This window comes from Podarcis gaigeae (assembly GCF_964106915.1).
Source record: "Podarcis gaigeae genome assembly, chromosome: 3".
NCBI classification, from domain to species: domain Eukaryota; kingdom Metazoa; phylum Chordata; class Lepidosauria; order Squamata; family Lacertidae; genus Podarcis; species Podarcis gaigeae.
Window position 1 is genome coordinate 70803284 of NC_139680.1, and position 22942 is coordinate 70826225.

At 43.2% G+C, this 22942-nt stretch overlaps 1 protein-coding gene across 1 annotated transcript in view; it reads left to right on the forward strand.

The window, feature by feature from the left end:
• Positions 1-22942, forward strand: part of LOC310841587 (uncharacterized protein) — a 96025-nt gene that overhangs the window by 38711 nt on the left and 34372 nt on the right. Inside the window, exons 3-4 of the mRNA XM_083732899.1 lie at positions 17328-17449; positions 17787-17872. Coding sequence (XP_083589025.1) covers positions 17790-17872 — 83 coding nt within the window. The 5' untranslated portion in view covers positions 17328-17449; positions 17787-17789. The remainder of the gene's footprint in view (positions 1-17327; positions 17450-17786; positions 17873-22942) is intronic.

Here is a 22942-nt window from a genome sequence, read left to right on the forward strand (position 1 = left end):
TTTGTAGCTTTGAGAACACTGTCCAACCATCTCGTCTTCTGTCGTCCCCTTCTCCTTGGTGCCCTCCATCTTTCCCAATACCAGGGTCTTTTCCAGGGAATCTTCTCTTCTCATGAGGTGGCCAAAGTATTGGAGCCTCAGCTTCAGGATCTGTTCTTCCTGCGAGCACTCAAGGCTGATTTGGGGACACTATTACAGTGGTTCTGCTCCTATCTTTGTGACAGAGTCCAGGGAGTAGCTCTGAGAAAGGGCCTTTAGGCCCCTTGATGGCTACATTATAGGCTGCTGAAGGGGACTATTTTATCTCCAGTGCTATTTAATATCTACATGAAGCAGCTGAGAGTGGTCATTTGGCGTTTCAGAGCAAGATGCCAACAGTCTACTGATGACACTCAGCTCTATTTCTCCATAACATCTGAATCAGCAGAGGCCTTGCAATCTCTGAGCCATTGCCTGGGCGCAATGGTGATATGGATGAGGAAAAGCAAGCTGAGCTTGAATCCTGGCACTGTGGGTGAGGAGTTCCCATGTCTTAGAGACTGGTCAGCTGCCTACCCTGGATGGGGTTGCACTCCTCCTGAAGGAGCTGCTTCTGGATCCAGCTGTCACCGGAGGCTCAGGTAGTCTCTGTGGCTAGAAGTACCTTTGACCAACTGTGGCTGGTTCCATAACTACAGCCATTTCTGCACCAGGAAAGCCTTGCCACAGTAGTTCATGCATTGGATACTGGCATCGAAGGGCTGTGTCAGATCAGCATGCATGTTTGTACAGGTTTCCTCTATTGCAAATATTAATATTGCACAGCTTGAAGCAACTGGATACATTATGGTGGCGCAAGGCGCATGAGAACCACATGGGGCCAAGTTGGCACTGCTGAAATAACTTACAGTCAGAGCGCGTTATGTTAGCGCTCTCTCTCAACAAGCATTCCAGACCCAAGGAGAGGCATGTTACTCCCACTAATGCCCGAGAACAAAGACTAAAGGCAATCCCCTTTCAAAATGGAGCTTTGCAACCGATTACCTTTGTTAAATGATCAAAGATAAACATTCAATATTAGAGCAGAGAACAACAACAGTTAATTATCAACCCACCTAGGAGCTTAGAGTCCTTTAGTATGCTGACATGGAAAAACCCTAAATGTTAGCAATACACACACACACACACACACACACACACACACACAGAGAGAGAGAGCTTTATTGTGGTCCATAGACCTAAAATACACAGTACAATAATCAACAGTTATTAAGGTGTAAGATCGCTTCTCGGCCTTTTGGCTAAGATCAAGTGTCATTGGCAATACACATGTAGCCATTCTCCATTTCAGTGTCAATTAAAGAGTTATACTTAACAGTAATCTTTCTTTCCCACTGTGTTCTTGATCAGAACTGCTGTTTGCATCGAGAGAAAAGCTCCCATCAGCTCTGAGATCTTCCACAATTAAATGGAAAAGGGTATTTGGCATTTTCCATGTGGCTATTGTAGTGTTTGCTCAAACCATATGAAGTCAAAATTCTATTGGCCAATCCAATAGACAACTGATAATACTGCATTTAAAAAATGGTTAATATGGTATGAAGGGAATTGTCTTATGCCGTTAAAAGTCCTAGTAAATTGATTTATGTCAGAATGACTACAAGGGCTGCTGAGATAAAATCTGCAAACACAAAAGATTAATTATAGACAGCAGATTGCAAGGTCCCTTGGTGAATCATTTTTGCGATTTGGAGCACAGCAAGAATGGCCTGAAATTTTGGACTCTAGAGGAGTCCAACTTAAAGCCCTTTCTCCACAATGCCAGAGCCCCAATCAGAATCAATGCTCCTTCTCTTTAACTTCCCTTCTAAAAAGCCATTCTTGTAATTGCTAATTAAGGTAAAAAAGGTAAAGGACCCCTGGATGGTTAAGTCCAGTCAAAGCATGAATTCCATTTTGGGTAGTGTTGGGCTCTTTCTTCCCTCTGTAGTACAGATTCCCTGTATGGAATGTTATCACTTTGGGGCCTAGTGCTCTCTTTCCACATACTTTATTGGTCTAAAATTGTAACTTGTCATCCTTCCCCCTCCCAAATCGTGCCCTTCAACTCCATTCCTTATTCTCACAGTTCCACAAGTTAGAATTTTGGAAATCCAAGTTGTTCTGCCAAGGGCAGGGTTCTTTCTGGATCTGGAGCCAATAAGCACACCAGTGGATGAAGAATAAGTAATGCTTTATTTGCGTAAGGTTAACAGATAGCAGCAGGGACGCGGGTGGTGCTGTGGGTTAAACCACAGAGCCTAGGGCTTGCCGATCAGAAGGTCAGCAGTTTGAATCCCCATGACAGGGTAAGCTCCTGTTGCTCGGTCCCTGCTCCTGCCAACCTAACAGTTCAAAAGCATGTCAAAGTGCAAGTAGATAAATAGGTACCGCTCCAGCGGGAAGGTAAACGGCATTTCCGTGTGCTGCTCTGGTTCGCCAGAAGTGACTTAGTCATGCTGGCCACATGACCCGGAAGCTGTCTGCGGACAAACGCCGGCTCCCTCGGCCTATAGAGCAAGATGAGCGCTGCAACCCTAGAGTCATCCGCGACTGCACTTAATGGTCAGGGGCACCTTTACCTTTAGCAGATAGCAGCAGGCATACAAAACACAAATTATAGCATACCACACAGAAATCACACACAATCTCCCCTTCAGCTGCCCGAAGCTCCAGGTAGAGCAGCGAGAGAGACCCCGGCCACCAGTCTCACAGTATCTGGTACCTCAACCTGTGAAGAAGCTCTCTGAGCCCCTTCAACCTACAACTTTTATAGCCAACTTTGATTGACTTGATTGACTGTACCTGGCTAGCAGGCATCACTCATGATCAGCCCAGGACACCGGGAGTGACTCAACAGGAATGCGGAGCAGCTGAGAGTCTTCAACCCAATTCACTGCAACTGGGTATCCTCCCTACTAGCCAATCAGCACTTAGAACAGGAGACCCAGGAAACTCCTGACACAGGTGTGTGAAAGATAAGTTATATCAGCATGAACTGGCAAACTTTAAACCAGGGATGTAAAAGGAAAGAGACACGTCGTCTAACTCCTCGAAATTACAATGGTCTTCTGCGTTTCCCCTACACAAGTATATAGTGGATCACCCTCAGCTGCTTGCTTGCCGGCACCATCCAAAAGAAGCCTAAAAGCCTCAATAATATTTTTGCATCAATTTACCTTGGCAAGTCTTTAATTGCCTAAGTTCCCGAGGTCTTTTAAAGAAAGGTGCTAGGATGGCTATCTGCCAATCTCCTGGGAAGGAATCTGATTTACATATTCACACCTTATATTTAAAAGTTCAACAATTTAGCATTTTAGATCTTTTTAGAACTCTTGGGTAAGTGCCATTCAGCCATCGTAGCTTACTTTCCCTGTGTCACTTACTTCTAATATTTTGGCCTTTGTCACCTTTGTTTGACCTAGTTATTCAGAATCACTTGGTGGGCAGGGGAGAATGGTTCAGGAGTCGATCTCTCTACTATAATACCTTCTGCAGCAAAAATAAAATAAAATCATTCAGCAATTTCCCTGTGATCCTTCTGTGCTCCTTTAACACTGCTCCTTCTCTGGCTGGGTTGCAGCTTCGGATATATTAAAAGCCCTTAATTAAAGCTTCCTTTCAATAAACCGAATGTGGGACAAGGCTTTGTTCTATGGCCAGGTTTCTGTCTCCTTAGCTTGGACTCAGTGTAGAACTTGACAGATTTTATACGCTGGATTTAATGGGCTCATGCAAGGGGTGGGGCATGAGCCCATTAAATCCAGAGTCTAAGGGTAAAAAAGATAAAGAACCCCTGGACAGTTAAGTCCAGTCAAAGGCGACTATGGGGTTGCGGCGCTCATCTCGCTTTCAGGCCAAGGGAATCAGCGTTTGTCCACGGACAGCTTTCCAGGTCATGTGGCCAGCAGGACTAAACTGCTTCTGGCGCAACGAAACACCATGACTGAAACCCAAGCACATGGAAACACCGTTTACCTTCCCACTGCAGTGGTGCCTATTTATCTACTTTGCACTTGCGTGTTTTCAAACTGCTAGGTTGGCAGGAGCTGGGACACAGCAATGGGAGCTCACTCTGTCGTGAGGATTCAAACTGCTGACTTTCCAGTTCCAAGCCCAAGAGACTCAGTGGTTTAGACCACAGCGCCACCCACGTCCAGAGTCTAAAATCCAAGTCCAGAGTCTAAAATCTGCCACGTGACAGTGGCCATGCATTGGGGGGGGGGGGGAGATGTGTGAAGCGCCTCATAGGTTCCCTGTATATATTGTTGTTTTGGTTGCTTGTTATTGTTAACTGAATTTATATACCGCCCTATACCTGCAGGTCTCTGGGTGGCTCACAGGATAAAAGGATCCCTACACCCTGTTGTGGAATGCACAGCCATCATGGTGTGTGGCCAGCAGGTGTGTTAACATCAGGAGTGGGGCTGGTGGTGTGCACAGTGTTGGGGGCAGAGCTGGGAAGTGCAGTCTTTGTGCCGGAAGAGAGAACCTCCCTTTTGTCCTAATTGGGTTATGGACTGCTAAGAGGCAGAAGTAATGAGATCTTAAGAAGGCTTCATGGATATCCAGACCATGACATGCTGTAAGAATGATCAGAGCCAATATGCTTCCCGAAAATATGTTGATATGCACCTGCGCTTCAGATTATACACTTCAGTATATACATATCTCTATATCTATTTATAATTGAAGAAATGCCAGTGTTTCTGGATGGAACTCACTATATACGTTGTGGAGTTTTCTTTTTCTTTTATGGTTTGCTTTGAAGCTTTCCCCCCCTGCAATTGAAACTCGGCAAATCAAAGGCAATTCATCCTCGGAACCCGTGATTGACTCAAGCCAAACAATGCTTTCTGATTTATCATAATTGAAAAGATTGCAAGACAGGAATAGGATTGGGCTGCAACTCAGAGAGTGCAAATGCTTTATGACGAGTATCATTACATTTGTATGCTCTATCAATTCTGCATTATGGGGTTTATTTGCTTTTTTAATATATAATTTTATGTTAAGTGAATTTAATGCTTGGAAATGACCAGCAGTTCTGGAAGTAGAAGTTTAATCTACTCACTGCAAAAACAGAAAAGCCTTTCTAGGGCTGAGATTCTAATTCTGCATGGCTAACATGCCTCATCCCTGATCAGTTTAGGATATTGTATTGCATTTACTACAGGCAATCAGCTCAAGTGCTCAGGACAGATTCTATTTCGTTTCCAAAATACTCTGTAAATGAAAAAATGGAATTTAAAATGCATGCAAGTTACATCGCTAGCCAAGTCACTTTACAGTATGGAAATATGTGATTTAACTATATTTTCTTTTCTGAATCGTATGCGTTTTGCTCTCTGACTTACCCGTTTACTAAATGTCTTCAGTATGGTATTGTTACATAGGTTGTGAGCCACCCCCAATCTCTGCCCAGTGGTTGCAGGATTCCAGGGGGTTCCAGGCACTTACCTAGAGTCATGTTTGCATTTGAAATTCAGGCATGTCAGAGACTGTAGTGTTTAAAGATATACGGTTTATTTTACACTTGTATACACCTGGGTCTAGGTGGAGGAAGAGAGTTCACAGCTTTATATCTCCAGAGAGACTTGTTCCCCACAGCAGCACAGCACTGAAGCCCAAGGCATCCTGCACACCATCTCTGTGCCTCTGTCCCAGCTTGTCAAGATGGTTCTGCCGTGCATGACCTCTGCCTGGAGTTCTGGCACCCCCTTTCTCCTTCCCAATAATCTTTGCTAAGTGGGCCCACTGTGTTCTCCAAACCTTTCTGCTTTTAAAGGGACACATTTCCCCTGTCACATCACACACCTTCGACTTGGCAGCCTCCCAAATCTTCCGTCTGTGTCCACTCCTTGGAGCAGGGGGGAAGGACAGCTGTTTGCATCGACAATTGCACTTAATGGCCCAATACCTGACTCCCCATTGTTCCTTAATGGCTCTGCAGTTAGCTAGCCCAGCCATATGGGTTTGCATCAGCTAACCCAGAAATATCTTAATACTACTGTTTATTAGGTTTTTTTTACCATTTACCATCAGCCTCTGGTACCCCAGTTCTATGGCAATATATTTGAGCATCAGGAGCATTTTGATGACTTTCATTCCCACCAAACTCCAGAAATTAAGGAAGAGCCAAGTAGTGTACAATTGAAGCTAATGCACTCATCAGCACCCAAAGCTCATTAGTCTCATGGTATTACACAGCTGGAGGGAGAGAGTAAAATAAATAAAATAACCCTGAGACTAAAGACGAAGAGGAAGCCTTCCCACAAAGAATTCTGGTAACTGGAGATTACCCCTCACAAAGCTACAATTTTCAGCACCCTTAACAAACTAAGTTCCCAGGATTATTTGGAGGAAGTCATGTGCTTTCAATGTACATTGAATATATGGTGTGCATGCAGCCCAAATCCTTTTGACAGTATAGTAATCTCTTGGTGTCTGAATTGTTCATTCTTGTCATGTTATTCCACATTCATTTCAACCAAACTTTCTAGTCACTTATCACTTTTGCCAGGAAAGGTGAGACCTTCTTGCCACTCGGAAGAAACTGTTCTTAGGTTGGCAGCCTTAGATTTACTGGATTTACTGAGTCTCAACCCCACCCTGTAATATATTTTAATTATAAAAATGCCTCAAGCCGCCCAGGTTTTACTTATCAGACGAAACAGGGGGGAAAGGATAAAGGGCTGGGAGACTGGCCTTAGTCATACTCTGCTCAGATGCCAACTTATTTTTCAAAAATCAGAATTGCCTTTTCTGAGTCACCCTTGTGACTAATTCCCTGAGTGACACCTTAGAATATTATAAATCAGACATTTGTTAAAGTAAGGGCAAGTTCGGATAATTCTATTGCAGCATTGTTGTTGACCTTGATTGCTAATTTTCTTTTTTTCTTTTTGCCTTGATTGCTATTTAGATTTTCTCTTTTTTTAAAAAGAAATGTTGGCTTAGTGTTGATAAATGTTGTATAACTGTATTGGCTGTCTTTAAGTGTGTGTAATCTGCCCTGAGACTGCTTTTAAAGTTAAAGGCAAACCCCACTTTTCTTTTGGCCCTTTAAAGGAAACCTTCCACACACACACCCCGAACTTCCTTGATTCTTTGGAGATTTCTCAAACTACAGGATATATGCAAGACCCATTAAAGAAACCTGGGGGCAATTAACATCCTGGTACACCTCCTACATCCCTTAGATCTATTTTGCAGCAATCCATTTACAGACTAACTTCTCAAGTGCACAGGTTGGGCACTTCTATACTTTCACTATTTAATGCTGGGATCACCTACAGGCAAATTCAGATGGAACAAGTATAGTTGATTGGGAGTTCCTGTGCAATAAGCCCCCTTTCCCAAAAGAGTTTTTGCAATAACAAAAGTGATGGGTAAATGCACTAGAAAGTGAGGGATAACATGATGTAATGTCATGTAACAACAACAACAATGATGACAATTTATTTATACCCCGCCCATCAGGCTGGATTTCCCCAGCTACTCCCCACAAGCAAAATAGAATGAATACTCCTGAAATAGCAAACATTATCTAATCTCTCTGCAAGGAAATCAGGACGAATGCTCAATAAACAGGTTGCCTGGAAGTATTCAAAGGTAATGCAAATAACAGAAGATGAGTGTGGCTTGTGAATCAGGTTGAATTTCCTAGAAGAATCCCTACTCTCTACCCCATTGCTTCCAGCTTTACCCACCAGAATGTTATGTTTACTTTAGATACCACTTTCTAGCCCAAAGGCCAAGCAGTGAACAGCATATGAAGGAAAGAGATGACAAATGTCCAAAAAGTCGAATAAAAAAATCTCAGCAATATAAAATGGCCAAACCACAAAATACCCACCATTTGTGCTTCCACTTTGCACAGTCACTTAGGACTTACAAATTCATTTTGGCTGAAAGTGTGTTGACGCAGTGCTTTAAACATTATACCTGAATTAAAGTCCAGATCGTGTTCAGTCCTAATTAATTTGCTACTCAGGTTTTGGGATTGCCAGTTACTGTACATGACAGCTAGGAGTTGTTTGAGGAAGAGGGAGCAGTGGGGGAGCAAATGACTTTCCATTTTCTCATTTTACATTCACTACCAGAAGCGAAAGCCTGGCCTTGCATATGTTGGTGTTGTGTGCAGTGTGAAATCCGCTGAGACATTTGTGTACCGTCATGCTTTTCACCACTATATTTTACAAATTGTGTGCTCCTGCATAGTTAATTGCAGGGCTGAGTACTTTCAGTACTTGTTTTCTTTTCTCCACCATCACCATTCCTGGGCTGATAGTATTTACTTAGCAGGCATTCATTTAAAGAAAAACGTCCCCACTTTTATATAAGTCAAAGTGAGCTCTCTCTCTCTCTCTCTCTCTCTCTCTCTCTCTCTCTCCACACACAGACACACACAAACGGGGGTTAGACTCAGTGTTGCCTATTGTTTTTGGATCTATGAACCAAGCTAGATGTGATGGCATACCTCTTAGAGACCCTGGAGAATCACAGTGGATCAGCAATGACAGCAGAGAGAGCTTGACCATCTAAATCAGTATAGGTAAAGGTAAAGGACCCCTGACAGTTACCGTAAGTCCAGTTGCAGACAACTCTGGGGTTGCGGCACTCATCTCATGTTACAGGCTGAGGGAGCTGGCATTTGTCCGTAGACAGCTTTCCGGTTAATGTGGTCAGCATGACTAAGCCGCTTTTGGCACAACGGAACACCGTGACAGAAACCAGAGTGCACAGGAACGCCATTTACCTTCCCGCCACAGCAGTACCTATTTATCTACTTGCATGCTTTCAAACTGCTAGGTTGGCAGGAGCTGGGAAGAGCAACGGGAAATCACCCCGTTGCAGGGATTCAAACCACTGACCTTCTGATCGGCAAGCCCAAGAGGCTCAGTGGTTTAGATCACAGTGCCACCCATGTCCTTTTTATCTGGAAGCTGCCTTGAGTCCCATCAGGGACAAAAGGCAGAACTGTTGCTGCTGCTGCTGTTGCTACTACTACTACTCAGTGGTAGAGCATCTACATGCAGAAGGACCCAGGTTCCATTCCTGGTGTCTAGGAAGGGCTGGGAGAGATGCCTCCATGTAATCTTGGACAGGTGCTGTCAGTCAACATAGACAATACTGATCTAGACAGACCAAGAGACTCACACAGTAGAGGCAAGCTTCTGTTGTTTCTATGCTCCTAACAACCATATTTTCACAGGAGCAAAACTTCCCAAGGATCCCCACCCCTAACCTTTCCTCTTCTGCATATCCTGGGGTGCTTCCACAAGGGCAAAAGAAACCGAAATCCTATCCAGGTTCCTTTGATCCCTGGTTAGTTGACAATCCCATGTGCCTTGAACAGTTGGGCTCAGCTGTAAGGCATGGAAAGAGAAACTCAATATATAAAGGTCCCAGCTGACTGGTCTGGCAAGGGGCAAAAAGGGACTAAGTGAACATTGGAAAGGACCATAATACTGTAATAGGAGCAAATTCTTCCCAGAGTGTGAAGCTGTGGGCTTTTTCAAGGTCTGAAGAGGATGCAGAAGTGCTGTTGGTTGACATTAGATGGCCTTGCCAGAAAGGGCATCAAGCTGAAATAAAATATTAACAAGCATGTTACTAGCAGCCTGAATTAGTTCACACATGCATTGTAAAACTTGATTTCCCATTCCTTTATTTTTACTTTGTTTTATGCTTGGTTGAACAGCTGCTGAATGTGAGAACTGTGTCCGCTGAGAAGCATTGCATTAGAGGTGATGCAAGACAACATGATGAACGTTTTATCTCTGGTATTTGATCTGTGATGGCTTTTCATTCAAGTAAACAACCACTTGACATGACAGACATAAAGTGATGAGCATGTAGTTATGAACTAAGCCTTTTTCACTGATGTGTACACATGATTGCAGCAGTACTGCTAAACTGGCACTGAGAGCAAGTGACCGAAAAACAGCTTCATCTGTGTTAATGGTGACATGCTAATGTTGATGCATTGACATGCACACAAGTATGCTTTAATATGTATTTTTACTGTTGTAAACTGCTTGGAGATTTCTCTCCCCGTAAGCAGTATAGTAATATTTAATAAATCATGCATAGCAGAATCATGGAATTGTGGAATTTGAATCCCTTAGGATCATCTAGTCCAACCCCCTGCAATCAGGGATATGCATCTGTGGGGATCAAACTTAGTGCCAGAAATCACCCCAGAACATCTAAAGATAACAGTCATGTTATCTGTAGACATTTATCCTCAAAGTGAGAATTGGCCAAAGTTGCACTACAAACTTGTTTTGGTAGGATTTGAATCCAGGCCCCCTAGATTCAACGAGTGGTCCAATGGACTACATTTCTTGCTAGCCAGCTTTAACTTTAAGTTTCCATAATACACCTTCTACTTTAAATATCCAAAAGACTTTTACCCGAGAAAGGAATAATAGGTTCTCTTAGCTATACAATTGAATCTGCAGCTTCAGCCAAGGCTGGATCTAGAAACATCAAAGAAGCATTTCAGTTAAACGCGTTGTAAATTTAAACAGGGAAAACAGGTAGAGAAAAACGGGACTCCATAGCATCATATTGTGGCACAATGCTATATTGCGTATACAACACATATAAATCGCTTTTTCTTTACCAATCTAGCTGAGCCACAATTCCATTTTAAGCAGTGGCTGCTTCTTTGACTAATGTTTCTCCTCCTGCATCCCTCCCTCACTTCATGCATAAACAAACAAGTCACAAGAACAACCTGAAAAGGGGAAAATAATGCTACATATAACACTGTATAAGTGCTAGTGTGGGCTGTACTTCAAAAGGCCAAGACCAGCTCTCAACTACACTCTGTTTATACCCCACTCTTCTTCCAAAGGGAGCCCAGGGTGGTAAACAAGCAAGCAATAAAACAAAAGATCTAAGAACAATTCTAATACAGATGCAGACTGTGAAAAATCCCTGCTTAAAAGGCTTGTTTATATCTATCAAATGGGGTAATATGTTGGGACTTTCTCTCTCCTTCCCTCTGGCTCAAGACAGACAAATGTTACAGCTTTGTTTTGGTGGTGTTACAAGACCATTTTTTTTGCCTTGTTTACCTGTAATGATCTGTCCTGTATCTCCAGCTCTGAAGACTTCACAGCGGAAGTTTTCACAGCCAAAGCTGCTGTCTTCATAGTTCCCTAAGTTTAAAATATGTTCTCCTTACTCAGTTTTTCACTTGTTATGAATTCTCTAAGATGTGCAAGGGAGTGGGGGGAAGAAAGCATTTTGCACTGTCCATTATACAACTAGAGAGAGCGGGGAAGTCTAAAGTGCAGTAATTCACATAAGTGACTATGGAAAGTGGTGCATTTTTACTCAATGATTTTATTCCCTGGTGTGCTGATTGCTTTTCCGACACCAAAATATGTATCCTATTACTTTTTACTATTGTTAAATAAGGAACTGGGTTCTATTATGCTCTTCTGTACCTGCAGCACAGCCATTAACACTATTCTGTTTGCCAAATGTGCATCTCTGGTGATGAAACTTGAGCAAGAATGAATACTGACATTTTAATGGCTGCTTCTGATTTCATAAAGCTGTTTTTATAGAAAGGTACATTGATAAATCTATTTTGTGAAGTACCAAAAAAAGGAATCCATGCTTCTGAAATGGAATAGCTATGCCCAGCTCAAGGATTCAGCTAGACTGGTAAAGAAAAAATGATTTATATGTGTTGCATGTGCGATACAACATTGTGCCACCAGATGGTGAGATGGAGTCCTGTTTTTCTCTACCTGTATTCCCTGTTTAAATTTCTAATGCATTTAACCTAAATGCTTCTTTGATGTGTGTAGATCCAGCCGAAGTTTCATTTTCTGGGTTACTATTTTGTTACTGCTCAGAACCTTGCAAACAGCTGACTTGATCATTTCACAGAGAGCAGGACTTCTTGTGTTTATTCAAGAAACAAAAGGTAGCTAAAGGCTTACATGCTGTGTCTTCATATTCCATTGATAGAACGATATTCAGGAACCATGCACTATCCAACACCTGTTGTTAACTTCCTTCTGGTTCATGAAGAACATCATGAATTACTGCTCCCGCTGGGAGCTGGTGATGTTCTGAAGGCCAACCTGGGAGCTCACTGCTGAGACAAGATATGATTTGAATCCAGATCTGTTGTTGTTGGCATACATCTGTCTCACGAGACAATGGAGTGTGCCTCCAGAGGTGAAGTCAAACCATTGTGTTGACATCACTGAAGTGGCCTCCATAGAGTGCAAGCCTGAGCAGCATGTATAGCTTACAGACATACAGTTTTAAGTTATTACCGTATATGCTAATAGGCTGGGAACAGGAGTGTTGAAACCCAGATAAAGAGGTACAATTTCTAGATACCCAAAGGACTGTGTCCTAGAACAGCAGAGGTGGTGGTGCCAAAGACTCGGTGTGAGATGCTAAGTTTCAAATGTTATGGAAATTAATGACATCTGAGGGGGCACCACTTAACCATCCCTGATCTAACATGTATTTTGGAGAGCTATGGTCTCGTGCTAGCTTGCATGAAGAATTTATATATCCACACATGGATATCAGCTGTTTAGTGCAGTTCAGTTTGACTAAACAAACAAGCCCCTTCTCTCTCTCTCTCTCTCTCTCTCTCTCCCTCTCTCTCTGAGTATCATGTTTAGGCATTGATGAAGTCATAGAAAATATATATATATATATATATATATATATATATATATATATACACACACACACACACACACACACACATACATTTTAGGACATCTGGGAAATTACTTGCAACAGTTGCCTCCATCCACTGAAATATTTATATTTAAACAAAGTTAGGAATACATAATACAAAATTGTCTGGGCTTAATATATAAGCCTCTGTGCATTTTTAAAATTTGCCTGGGCGAGACAGCCTCCATTTCAAAAGGGCAAGACTGCACAGAGTGATCCTTGCTAACATTCCAGGCACTAGCTGCTACTCATCCCATAGGAATTACTCAATGTGTTGGCTCCTGATACTCCCAGACAGTATCAAAACAACTGAGGAGAGCACTGGCTAGGACAAACTTAAATGTACTTTACCTTATGTCCTATGTGAGAGAACTACCTCACTCATCCTGGCCTGTCGTTCTGCTTCCTAGATCAAATTGTGCCCTTCAGATAGAGCCAATTTCATGGCTAAGGCTGGTAATAAGGGGAAGGGGGGAGAATGTAAAGCTGGTGTTAGGAGTTTGAGGCTTCAGACCCCACAAGTGGAATTGGCACAAGCTGAATTCCATGCTGTGCCTCTTTGCACAAGAAGCAGGGAAGATCCTGGATTTTTAGCCGAGTCAGCTTCCAGGCTGTCACCATATTACAGGTAGGGATGCCCATTTCAGTTTCCCCCTCATCTTTTCATTTTTTCCAATTTTATGTTCAGTTTTTCACATTCACGAAAATTCACTAGTGGATTTCTCCCAGCATATACACCTTTGCGTGTAGTTTTGCCTAATATGCACAGATTTGCAAAGTAATCTTCTTGGATGCATTATAAATGTTAATATATACTAATATATGCATTTTATGGACGTTACCTTAGTATATACACATTGCTTGGCTGGAGAACTGCACTGCAAAATCCAGAGGAGTCGAACTTTCAAAGGATGGCTCTGATTCGGTTCACATATAGTTTCAGAAAGTGTAAATTAGGAAGGCCTCTAAATGTGATCTGAATCGACCCCCCCAATCCCTAATTGTAGATGGGGTTCAATCAAATATTTGTAAATTCAGGTTTTGCAGTAAGTGAATTTTGTGTTCTTGTACAACAAACCTGTTTCCACTCCTGTCCCTCCTCCAAACATTTCGCAGTAAATGAGAAAATGCACTGGAAATGCACTGGGATAACAGTCACTATATAGGATCTCATATAGCCTCCCTGCAAACAAATCAGAATGAATCCCCAGTTACCAGTAAATGTCATATAACTGCCCTGCAAACTTTGTGCAAAGAAGTCTGAAGTAATGTTCAACAAGCAGGTTATCTGCAGGCAGTCCCAGTCATATGGTTGCCTTTTGCTGTGGACTTGCCTGTAATGAAGTAAGATGTCACTTCTGTGCTTCTTATACTAGCCTGGGGAAGTATAATAAGGTAAATTCAACGCCTGCTTCTTATTATCTTGATTGCACTCCCTTGTGTAAATGCAACTAACTTCTTGGTTAAGTAAGTCTGTGGTTGTAATTAGGGCAAATCTTAATCCATGTTAATGTTTTTGTCCTTTGGGCCGAGTTACTGAGAAAGTGTACAATTGGTTTTTTGGGTTAGAGAGGAGGAAGAATTGGAGACTGTGGATTTGTCCCCACTTCCTCTTGTCTAGCAATTTGGGTTTTTCCAGATTGATGTTTGCTTTGATTTAAGAGAGGGTTTTCCCTGGGAAAGCAGTGGGGAAAGGGGGAAACTGCCTGGATCCATGGTAGAGAAAGTGCTGGTCAAGTGGAAAACTGCTCTGACCTATGCTTTCCAGACATGGAGATAGCAGAAGTGTGAATGAGTCCTGTGACAATGATAAAAACTAATACACAAAAGGGATGTGGCATATTATAACCACAAAGACAATTTTATTGAGGAAGGGGGCTTGTTCATTCATTTTGGAATGAAAAAGTCAGAGATGAAAGACCTCCTTATAATTTATTCACATTGGTTTAATACTCTGTCGTTATGTAACCTTCTCTCTCCTCACCTTTCCTCACTCTAGAATATCACTTTTGGTTTTATTTAAGCTATACTATTGGAATGTAAAATGCAAGATATAAAAAATATTTTAAAAGAATGATGAGAATCTTTCTGGGTTGCGACTCAGTACTCCAGATAGTTCTCTGGGTGGCACAGATGCTGGTATTATTATTATTATTACCGTATTTTTCGCCCTATAGGACGCACTTTTTCCCCTCCAAAAATGAAGGGGAAATGTGTGTGCGTCATATGGGGCGAATGCAGGCTTTCGCTGAAGCCTGGAGAGCGAGAGGGGTCGGTGCGCACGAGAGGGGTCAGTCCGGCTTCCCCCGCCCGCAGCCTTGCAAGCTCCAAGAGCGATGGCGAACTTGCGCGCACCATTGCCATCGCTCTCCGACCTGTTCTGGGGGCTGGGGTCAGGGGAAGCTTGGGCTTCCCCCACCCCCAGCCCCGCAAGCTCCGGGAACCACTCTGGCTGCCGTTCTGGGGGCTGGGGTCAGGGGAAGCTCGGGCTTCCCCCGCCCCAGCCCCGCGCCTGGGGAGGGGAAATAATCCCCCCCCCCAAATCTAGGTGCGTCCTATGGGCCGGTGCGTCCTATAGGGCGAAAAATACGGTAATTTATTTTAGAATGTTTTAGGGTGAATTTAGACCCAGCGGTAAAGCTGGAATAACTAGGCACCCACCTATTGAGGGTTCTAACATTATACAAACACAGCTTAGAAGGTGAGGCCAGGTCGACTTGAAATGCTCGACTCCATGTGAAGCAAGTCTTACAACCCTGACAGTAGTTCCTGGCAATCAAAACTTGAGCCCGAGAAGAATCTCAGGGATATCCAGTGACCCTCAGAGATGTGACATAAATATGCTCCTGTTTACTTCTCTGCTTTCTCTTCCACAGACTTCTCTTCTGCTCCTTTGTCGCACCTACTGGAAAAGTAAAGCTGAAGAGACTGACAGATTTATTTCTCTTTCATTTAATGGACGTTGAGACAGGGTGACTTCTGCCCCATTGATCCAAAGCAGTTCCTATACTTTCAGAAAGAGAATCACTTGAAGATCCCAAGCATGTCCTTTTTCTTCTGGCAATTTGTTTTTTTTAGCACCCCCCCCCCCCATGTTAGCAAACTATACATGAAGTGGAACATGGCAGAATATCCCCAGTGTAAGATAAATTGTGTTGCAAGGCTTGGGACTAATTATCCTCTGCAACATCAGAGCTAGATGGACCAGAAAATAAAATGGTATCTTGTGGCTACAGAGAAAATTTGGCAGCAGCATTCCTCCATACACGATTAGATGGGTATCATGCTTGCTATTGTGGTCCAGCATTCGCTTGCAGGGTCTCTATGGGCTACATTTATTTTGTGTTTGACAAGAACTCTTTGTCTTCTCTGCTGTGTGTATGCTCTATGTATACATTTGCTGGACTTTTCTCTCCGCGGCATTTAAGCTCCCCCCACCCATCCCCGCTGTTGACATGCAAGTGCTTTTATCTGGGCTTGATTAATTAGGAAGCACGCTAGGCTTTAGCACAGTACCCACAATGGCAGCCTAAAAAACTTTCCCAACCACCAGTCGTCAAAGTAAAATGCTAATTACACAAGTGCACAATACAGTAAAGTTCTTTCAGGTGGTGTTTACTAATATAAAAGTGGAAGCTCTCAAGAAATGTGCAAGTAGGTTTTCTATGGAACGCTTAGAGGAGTATATCTATGGAGCAGAGATGCTGATGCAGCTATTAGGGCTTGGCCCCAGCATTCTTTGGGAGGTCTCAAAGAGGCAAGCATTGCAGTTCTTCATTAGCTTGGGTAAGATTTACGTCAGAAGAATTTCCAGTTTACCTACTTACTGTGGGCACTCACCTGTCTCGGCAGATAATGGAAGAGTTTACCTATAGATTACTAACTTAACAACTCCCAGATGAGAGCTTCACATGTCCATGGGAACTCACACTGGGGTCTTGAGGCTGGCAAGAGCGTCAAGGATCAAAGCGAATTGAAAACCTATCACAGTCCTTGTCTTCAACAGCTGCCCACACAAAAATTTATTCTTCAGCCAGGATAAATTTTCCTTGGCCACAAAGTTGCCATCTGGTGAAGGTGTAAATTTTTCCTGGATATTATATTTTAATATTTGATTGTCATAATTTTGATGGTGGTGAATCACTCTTGAATACAGTGAACTGTGAAAGCAGCATAAACCTGATTTCAATCAACATGTCACTATGCATTTTTATATATCTGGGAAGCCTGCAAATGAACCCTAATTGCCAACTGTGGATGGAAGCTGGGGTTGACTTCGGATAGGCTCAGAAACAAGGCAATCACTTTCTCAATTTTTTTTTTGAGGGGGCACCTGACATTCTAGTTGAAGATGTGGGGAAGTCAAAGAGCCAACCAGGATTTCACTCCTCTTCTTTGGGGGGCGGGCGGGCAGGCAGGCAGGGAAAAGCTATAATCCATATAAGGGACACAATTGTGGCATTTGGGCCTCAGTCTAAACTGAATAGTGAATTGTCATGAAACACGCATTTTGAATTTGAAGAATATTTCATGAGTCTTTTGCAATGAAAACTATTTTACTTTCATTATTTGTACAGCACATTATCTGCCACCCCAAGTCTGTTTCACCCAACTATCACATGTAGAATTGGGTGAAGGAAGAGGAATTGGGATCTTTCCCACTGGACCTGCCTCTCCCTGCCTTGCATGGATCCTTAAGGTTGGGTATTAAAACAAGGGCAAATCTTTCTTTCTTTCTTTCTCTTTCTTTCTTTCTTTCTTTCTTTCTTTCTTTCTTTCTTTCTTTCTCTTTGGAAATGCATTCTTCAAGGCATTACACTCTGCTTAAAACCACCTAATCTTTTATTAATGTACATGGTCCTAAAAAGTAACTTCAGACTTCAGTAAGTAGATTCATATGCAGTGCAGTATTTTAACTAACTGCGGAATGCGCTCGCATATCCCTGAGCAAAAGGGACATGCTTGGGGGAGTGTGAAACGGGCCCCGTGGAGCTCAAACCGTAATCCTCTCTCCGCTCTCCCCTCGGTTTCTCCAGGCGATGCAGCTGAGGAAGCTTGAAGAACAGCCTCACAACATCCGAAGAAGCCTGAACTTTCAAGTCGGCACTGCAAAAATATGCAGGTGGCATTCATAAATTAGAATTTTCTAAACAGGGCCCTTGGAACTTGAGCAGTCATACATTGCAGTCACAAAGCTGTGAATTTTCTGATTTTTGTCACACTCTGATAAGATTAACGCTGCTGTTCCGCCCCCCCCTTGCACACACCACAGTTAAATTCACTCCTGCTGGTGGAATTGCAGAAGTAATTTCTCTGACAATAGAAATCTAAAACTTTTGAGATTTCCTGCCCGTTGGGACGGAATGCAATTTATCAATTCCTATTAACTCCAGTCACCAATAAGAGATGCCTTTATTTTCCTCTTAGGGAGTATAAAATGCACACCACCTATATTTTATGCGCAAACGTGGATTTCTCCATTCAAATGGCAAAAGCACCTTGTTTCTGAAACCTCCCCTGAAAGAGAGAAGCATCAATTTTAGTAGCACTTCTTATTTGCTGTGCGGCTCTCACAAGCAGAATTATGAAGTGTGTGAAGTCTGCTTACATTTGACTGTGCTGAGTCCCTTTGAGGTGTTCCATGGGCGCTTTGGGCTTTTCCCGTCCCTCTCAGTTTTGTATAGACATCTTTTCTCAGCACCAACTTTTCCCAGAGTATGGCTGCAATCCTTGTCTACTTACTTCGGAGAAGGTCCCATCAAATATAGTGGGACTTACCTCTGAGGAAAAATGCACAGGATTGTGTTGTATGGCTGTAATGCTCCACTTACTTAGGAACATATCCTTTATATTGGTAGACAAGACTGAGCTAGATGGACCAATAGTCTGCTAGCTCAGTCTGGTCTACATTGAATGGGAGTGGCTCTCTAGGGTTCAGGCTAGGGACACTCCTAGCCCTACTTGCAGATGCTGGGAATTGAATTTGAGACCTTCTGCATGCAAAGTGGATGCTCTGGCACTGAGCTATGGCCCTAGTGTGATTTCTGGCTAAGAAAACATGTCCAGGCTTGGGCTTCTCATGGAACTACAGTGGAGCTGTTCCCAAGTGAGTGTCTTCATACTACACTTGCATCTTTTCTGTCTGTGGAGCAACAGAATGCTTCATACACCAGACAGGGGCAACCAGCTGTGGCTCCTGATGGGTGTTTATTGTGAGATTGGTGCTGCTCGTGCGTGCAAGGTTTTCACAGCAGCCACACAACGCCACATTGGCATCCAAATGCCAGGCCACCTTCCTCCCTGTTTAATCTGGATTTACCCTTTTGGCCAACAAACACAAATAAGTTAAAAAACAATGCTGTTGCCAACAATCTATTTCCAGTTTGTGAACAGGCTGCTTGCAATGTTAAGCCACAGGCAGAAAGGACCTGCTGTTCTGCAGATGAGGTCCAAGTTACATGTTACAAAGGAGATACTTGATCGGATATCCTGCCACATTTTGCTTGTCTGGAAAGCAGGTTCCATCAGTTTGGTTCAGGGACATGACGCAGAGGGGATTTAATCCTTTCTTCCATACCTCGATGCAAATCCCCCTTTCCCCTGCAGCTAACAGCAACTGCAGGTGGTGGTGAGAGTGTTGTATTGGGAATGGGCATAGGAGGAAATGGGTTCAACCAGTTACACATTGCCAAAAATATGGAAGTGCAACACACACACACTGTGGGGGAATGGAAACACGGATTGTCATAAAATTTGCATATGCTAATTTATATATCTATAGGTGCTAATGTACTAATTTTTAAAAAAATAGCATTACAACAGATTTCATCACAGTAGGGAAGACTGTGACCAAGTGACCTGTGTGCCTGCTGAGTCTCCTGTCCAGAGCAACTTCAAGGTCCCTGCTTTCTCTTCTTGGGAGGCTTTCTCTCTCAACTACAGTGGTACCTCGAGTTAAGAACTTAATTCGTTCTGGAGGTCTGTGCTTAACCTGAAACTGTTCTTAACACTTTAGCTAATGGGGCCTCCCGCTGCCGCTTCACTGCCACCACACGATTTCTGTTCTCATCCTGAAGCAAAGTTCTTAACCCGAGGTACTATTTCTGGGTTAGCAGAGTCTGTAACCTGAAGCAACTGTAACCCAAGGTACCACTGTAGACTTTAAACGCTTCAGACATAAGACTGTCCTCTGTCAGCCCTTCATATTGAGGACTGTGAATTAGAATGCATGACCACTCCATCCTCTTGCCATACCATAGGACCCCTGACCATTAGGTCCAGTCGTGACCGACTCTGGGGTTGCGGTGCTCATCTCGCTTTATTGGCTGAGGGAGCCGGCGTACAGCTTCTGGGTCATATGGCCAGCATGACTAAGCCGCTTCTGGCAAACCAGAGCAGCGCACGGAAATGCCGTTTACCTTCCCACTAGAGCGGTACCTATTTATCTACTTGTACTTTGACATGCTTTCTAACTGCTAGGTTGGCAGGAGCAGGGACCAAGCAACGGGAGCTCACCCCGTTGCGGGGATTCGAACCACCAACCTTCTGATCAGCAAGTCCTAGGCTCTGTGGTTTAACACACAGCGCCATAGCCTAGTCCAAATCCTGCTCTTAGCAAAAGAGAGACCCAGGTCCATTTATGGATCTCCTCTGTAAGGTTCAGTTTGAATCTGAGTGTTCTGAGAAGGAGAGTTTGGTCTTACAGCCTGTTCCTACACAGGTCTGCTCAGAGGTAAGATTGAAACGAGTTTAGTGTGACTTGTCAACTTGTAAATAGATTTAGGATCCTAGCCTGGGTGTGTGCTAAAAGAATGGAGCTGGAATGAATCCCACACACTTTCCTTGCTTACCTTTCTCCCTCTTACTTTGCACATCAGAAGAAAGAAACATCACCAAAACGATAACCAGGGCTTTCAGCTTTACCTCAACCTGGTGCCCTCCAGATGATGAGCTACAACTCCCAGCATCACTCCCCACTGCTCCTGTCTGTGGCAGATTCTAAAACATTCTTTTATGGGTCAGAGGCACATAAAGAATTAGGGATGCTGTCTAAAGTTAATGGGGAAAAATGATGAAAACATAGCATTATAAAAGGAATTATAGTAGACAACATTGCCTTCTTTGAAAAAAGTTGGGAAATCAGTAGATTGGGAAGACAGGAGTAAAATGCAGGACAATTTTTGCTATTAGTGAGGTATTTGAAAGAATGCCTCTTACTTCAGATATTCATTCTTAATGACCTGGTTACAAACAGAGTCACATGGCTGGAAGAAGGATAAATAGATGGCAACAATTTGTTGTGATCTATTGAGTCCTGGGGAGGCACCCAAGTGGGGTGTCGCAGACACTAGAAGTCTTGGTTTTATTTATCTTTCCTAATGTCTTGGAACGAAGAAAGGAAAACATCCCATTAATTAAAATTGTGCATATTAAATTGGGAGGTGTAGCAGAAACTAGACTAATCACTTAGTCATTTATAGGGTGTCCCGAGTTCATATAATTTACTATGCACCAATTAAATGTGAAATAAATCCTGACTCATAGCAAATTTTATTCACTGGCTTGATATTTAGAGCCACAGTTTATTTCCTTCCAGTGCTATATAGCTGCCATGTGAACTGGGCACCCACCCACTTTTCATTTAAATCAAGAACGTTAAGTTCTGAAAAATGTCTGCCTATTAAGAAATATGCAGACAAAGTTGAGAGATTTGGAACTAGGAGTTCAGAGTTCATTTATGAAGAAAGAATGAACAATGCGGCGAAACTACAGGGATGCCACAATTGCTGAGCCTCTTAGAAGCAGGGAGAGACCCTTGAATATAATAACAACAACAACAACAACAACAACAACAACAACTCTGGGTGGCTTCCAACAAAGATTAAAAATGCATCAAAATAGGAATGGCATAATTCTAATGTTGAAATGGGGTCTCCTGGTCATGGTATTCCCTGAAGCCTTTTGTGTGGCAAAGGGATTGTGGCTTCACTGCCATGCAAAAGACCCTCAGACCCCCGAAGTGGGGTTGTCATGGGGTTGGGACAACAGAGCAATCTAATTACATCTTGCCCAGTTACTTCACTTTGGGGAGTGAAAAGGTCTAACCTGCACTTGTTCGATTCAGCTGCCTGCCCACAGTGGCGGCCCCTGGATCTATCTGTCCAGGAAGACCAAGCAATGATAAAAGGGCTACTGGGAAGAAGGAAGAAGAATCCCCACCCCCACTTGATGATACAGTATATTTTGTAGGAGGCCATCAGATAGCTATGAAATGGCCATTGCTCAAGTAATATAGATGAATTCACAATTTAATCTAGAAACCTCATAAAATGCCCTTTTCTGGAAAAAAACCCCAAAACAACAACCACCCAATTCCATGATTGTCTTGCTTATTCTTCACCAGACATCCCTACTGATGTTGGCTGGATATAGTCTCCTTACAAAAAAATGTCCATTGGGGTGATAAAGTATCATATTGAAAGCACTATAAATCCTCTGCCGTTTCCACAGACAGTTTTGTAAGCAGACCGTTTCAAAAGCTGCCTCACCAGAGCTCTAGTAAATCAGGAGCCATCTGGTATGTTTGCATTAATTCATCCACATTGCCTGTTGCTCTTGCGCAAAATGCCAAAGGAAACCTGCGTTTGATGCAATTAGGATCAGCAGCAATCTTCGCTTATTGGGAAATTACCACTCCCACAAATCCAGCAGGTAACTGAGATGTGCTCCACAGAGAGTCGGGAAGCGCAATTTTGCATTTGGGAACATGGGAAACATTTCAGTTGCTTCACTCTAATGAGTCTGTGTGGTCTTGGCATTTGTATACAGACTGTAGATTCATGGAAGATAAGGCTAACAATGGCTACTACCTGTGATGGCTATTCTGCTTCCATGGTCAGAGACAGGAATGCTTCTGAAGACCAGCTGGTGGAAATTGCAGGAAGGGAGAATGTTCTCATGCTCAGGTCCCACAGGGTTTCCCACAGGCTGGCCTGTAGTAATGCTCGTCCCCAACCTCTTGCCCCTCCCTTCTCCTGTCTCTGCTCTCCGGCCAGACCAGGACGCCCAGGACAGGGTTGGCGGACGAACATACGTTTTTGCAAAACAGAACAAACAAAACCCGGTAGGGCTGCCACCACTCCCTCTGATCCAGGGGATCCAGAATCACAACCCAGGGAGAAGGCCGTGACCC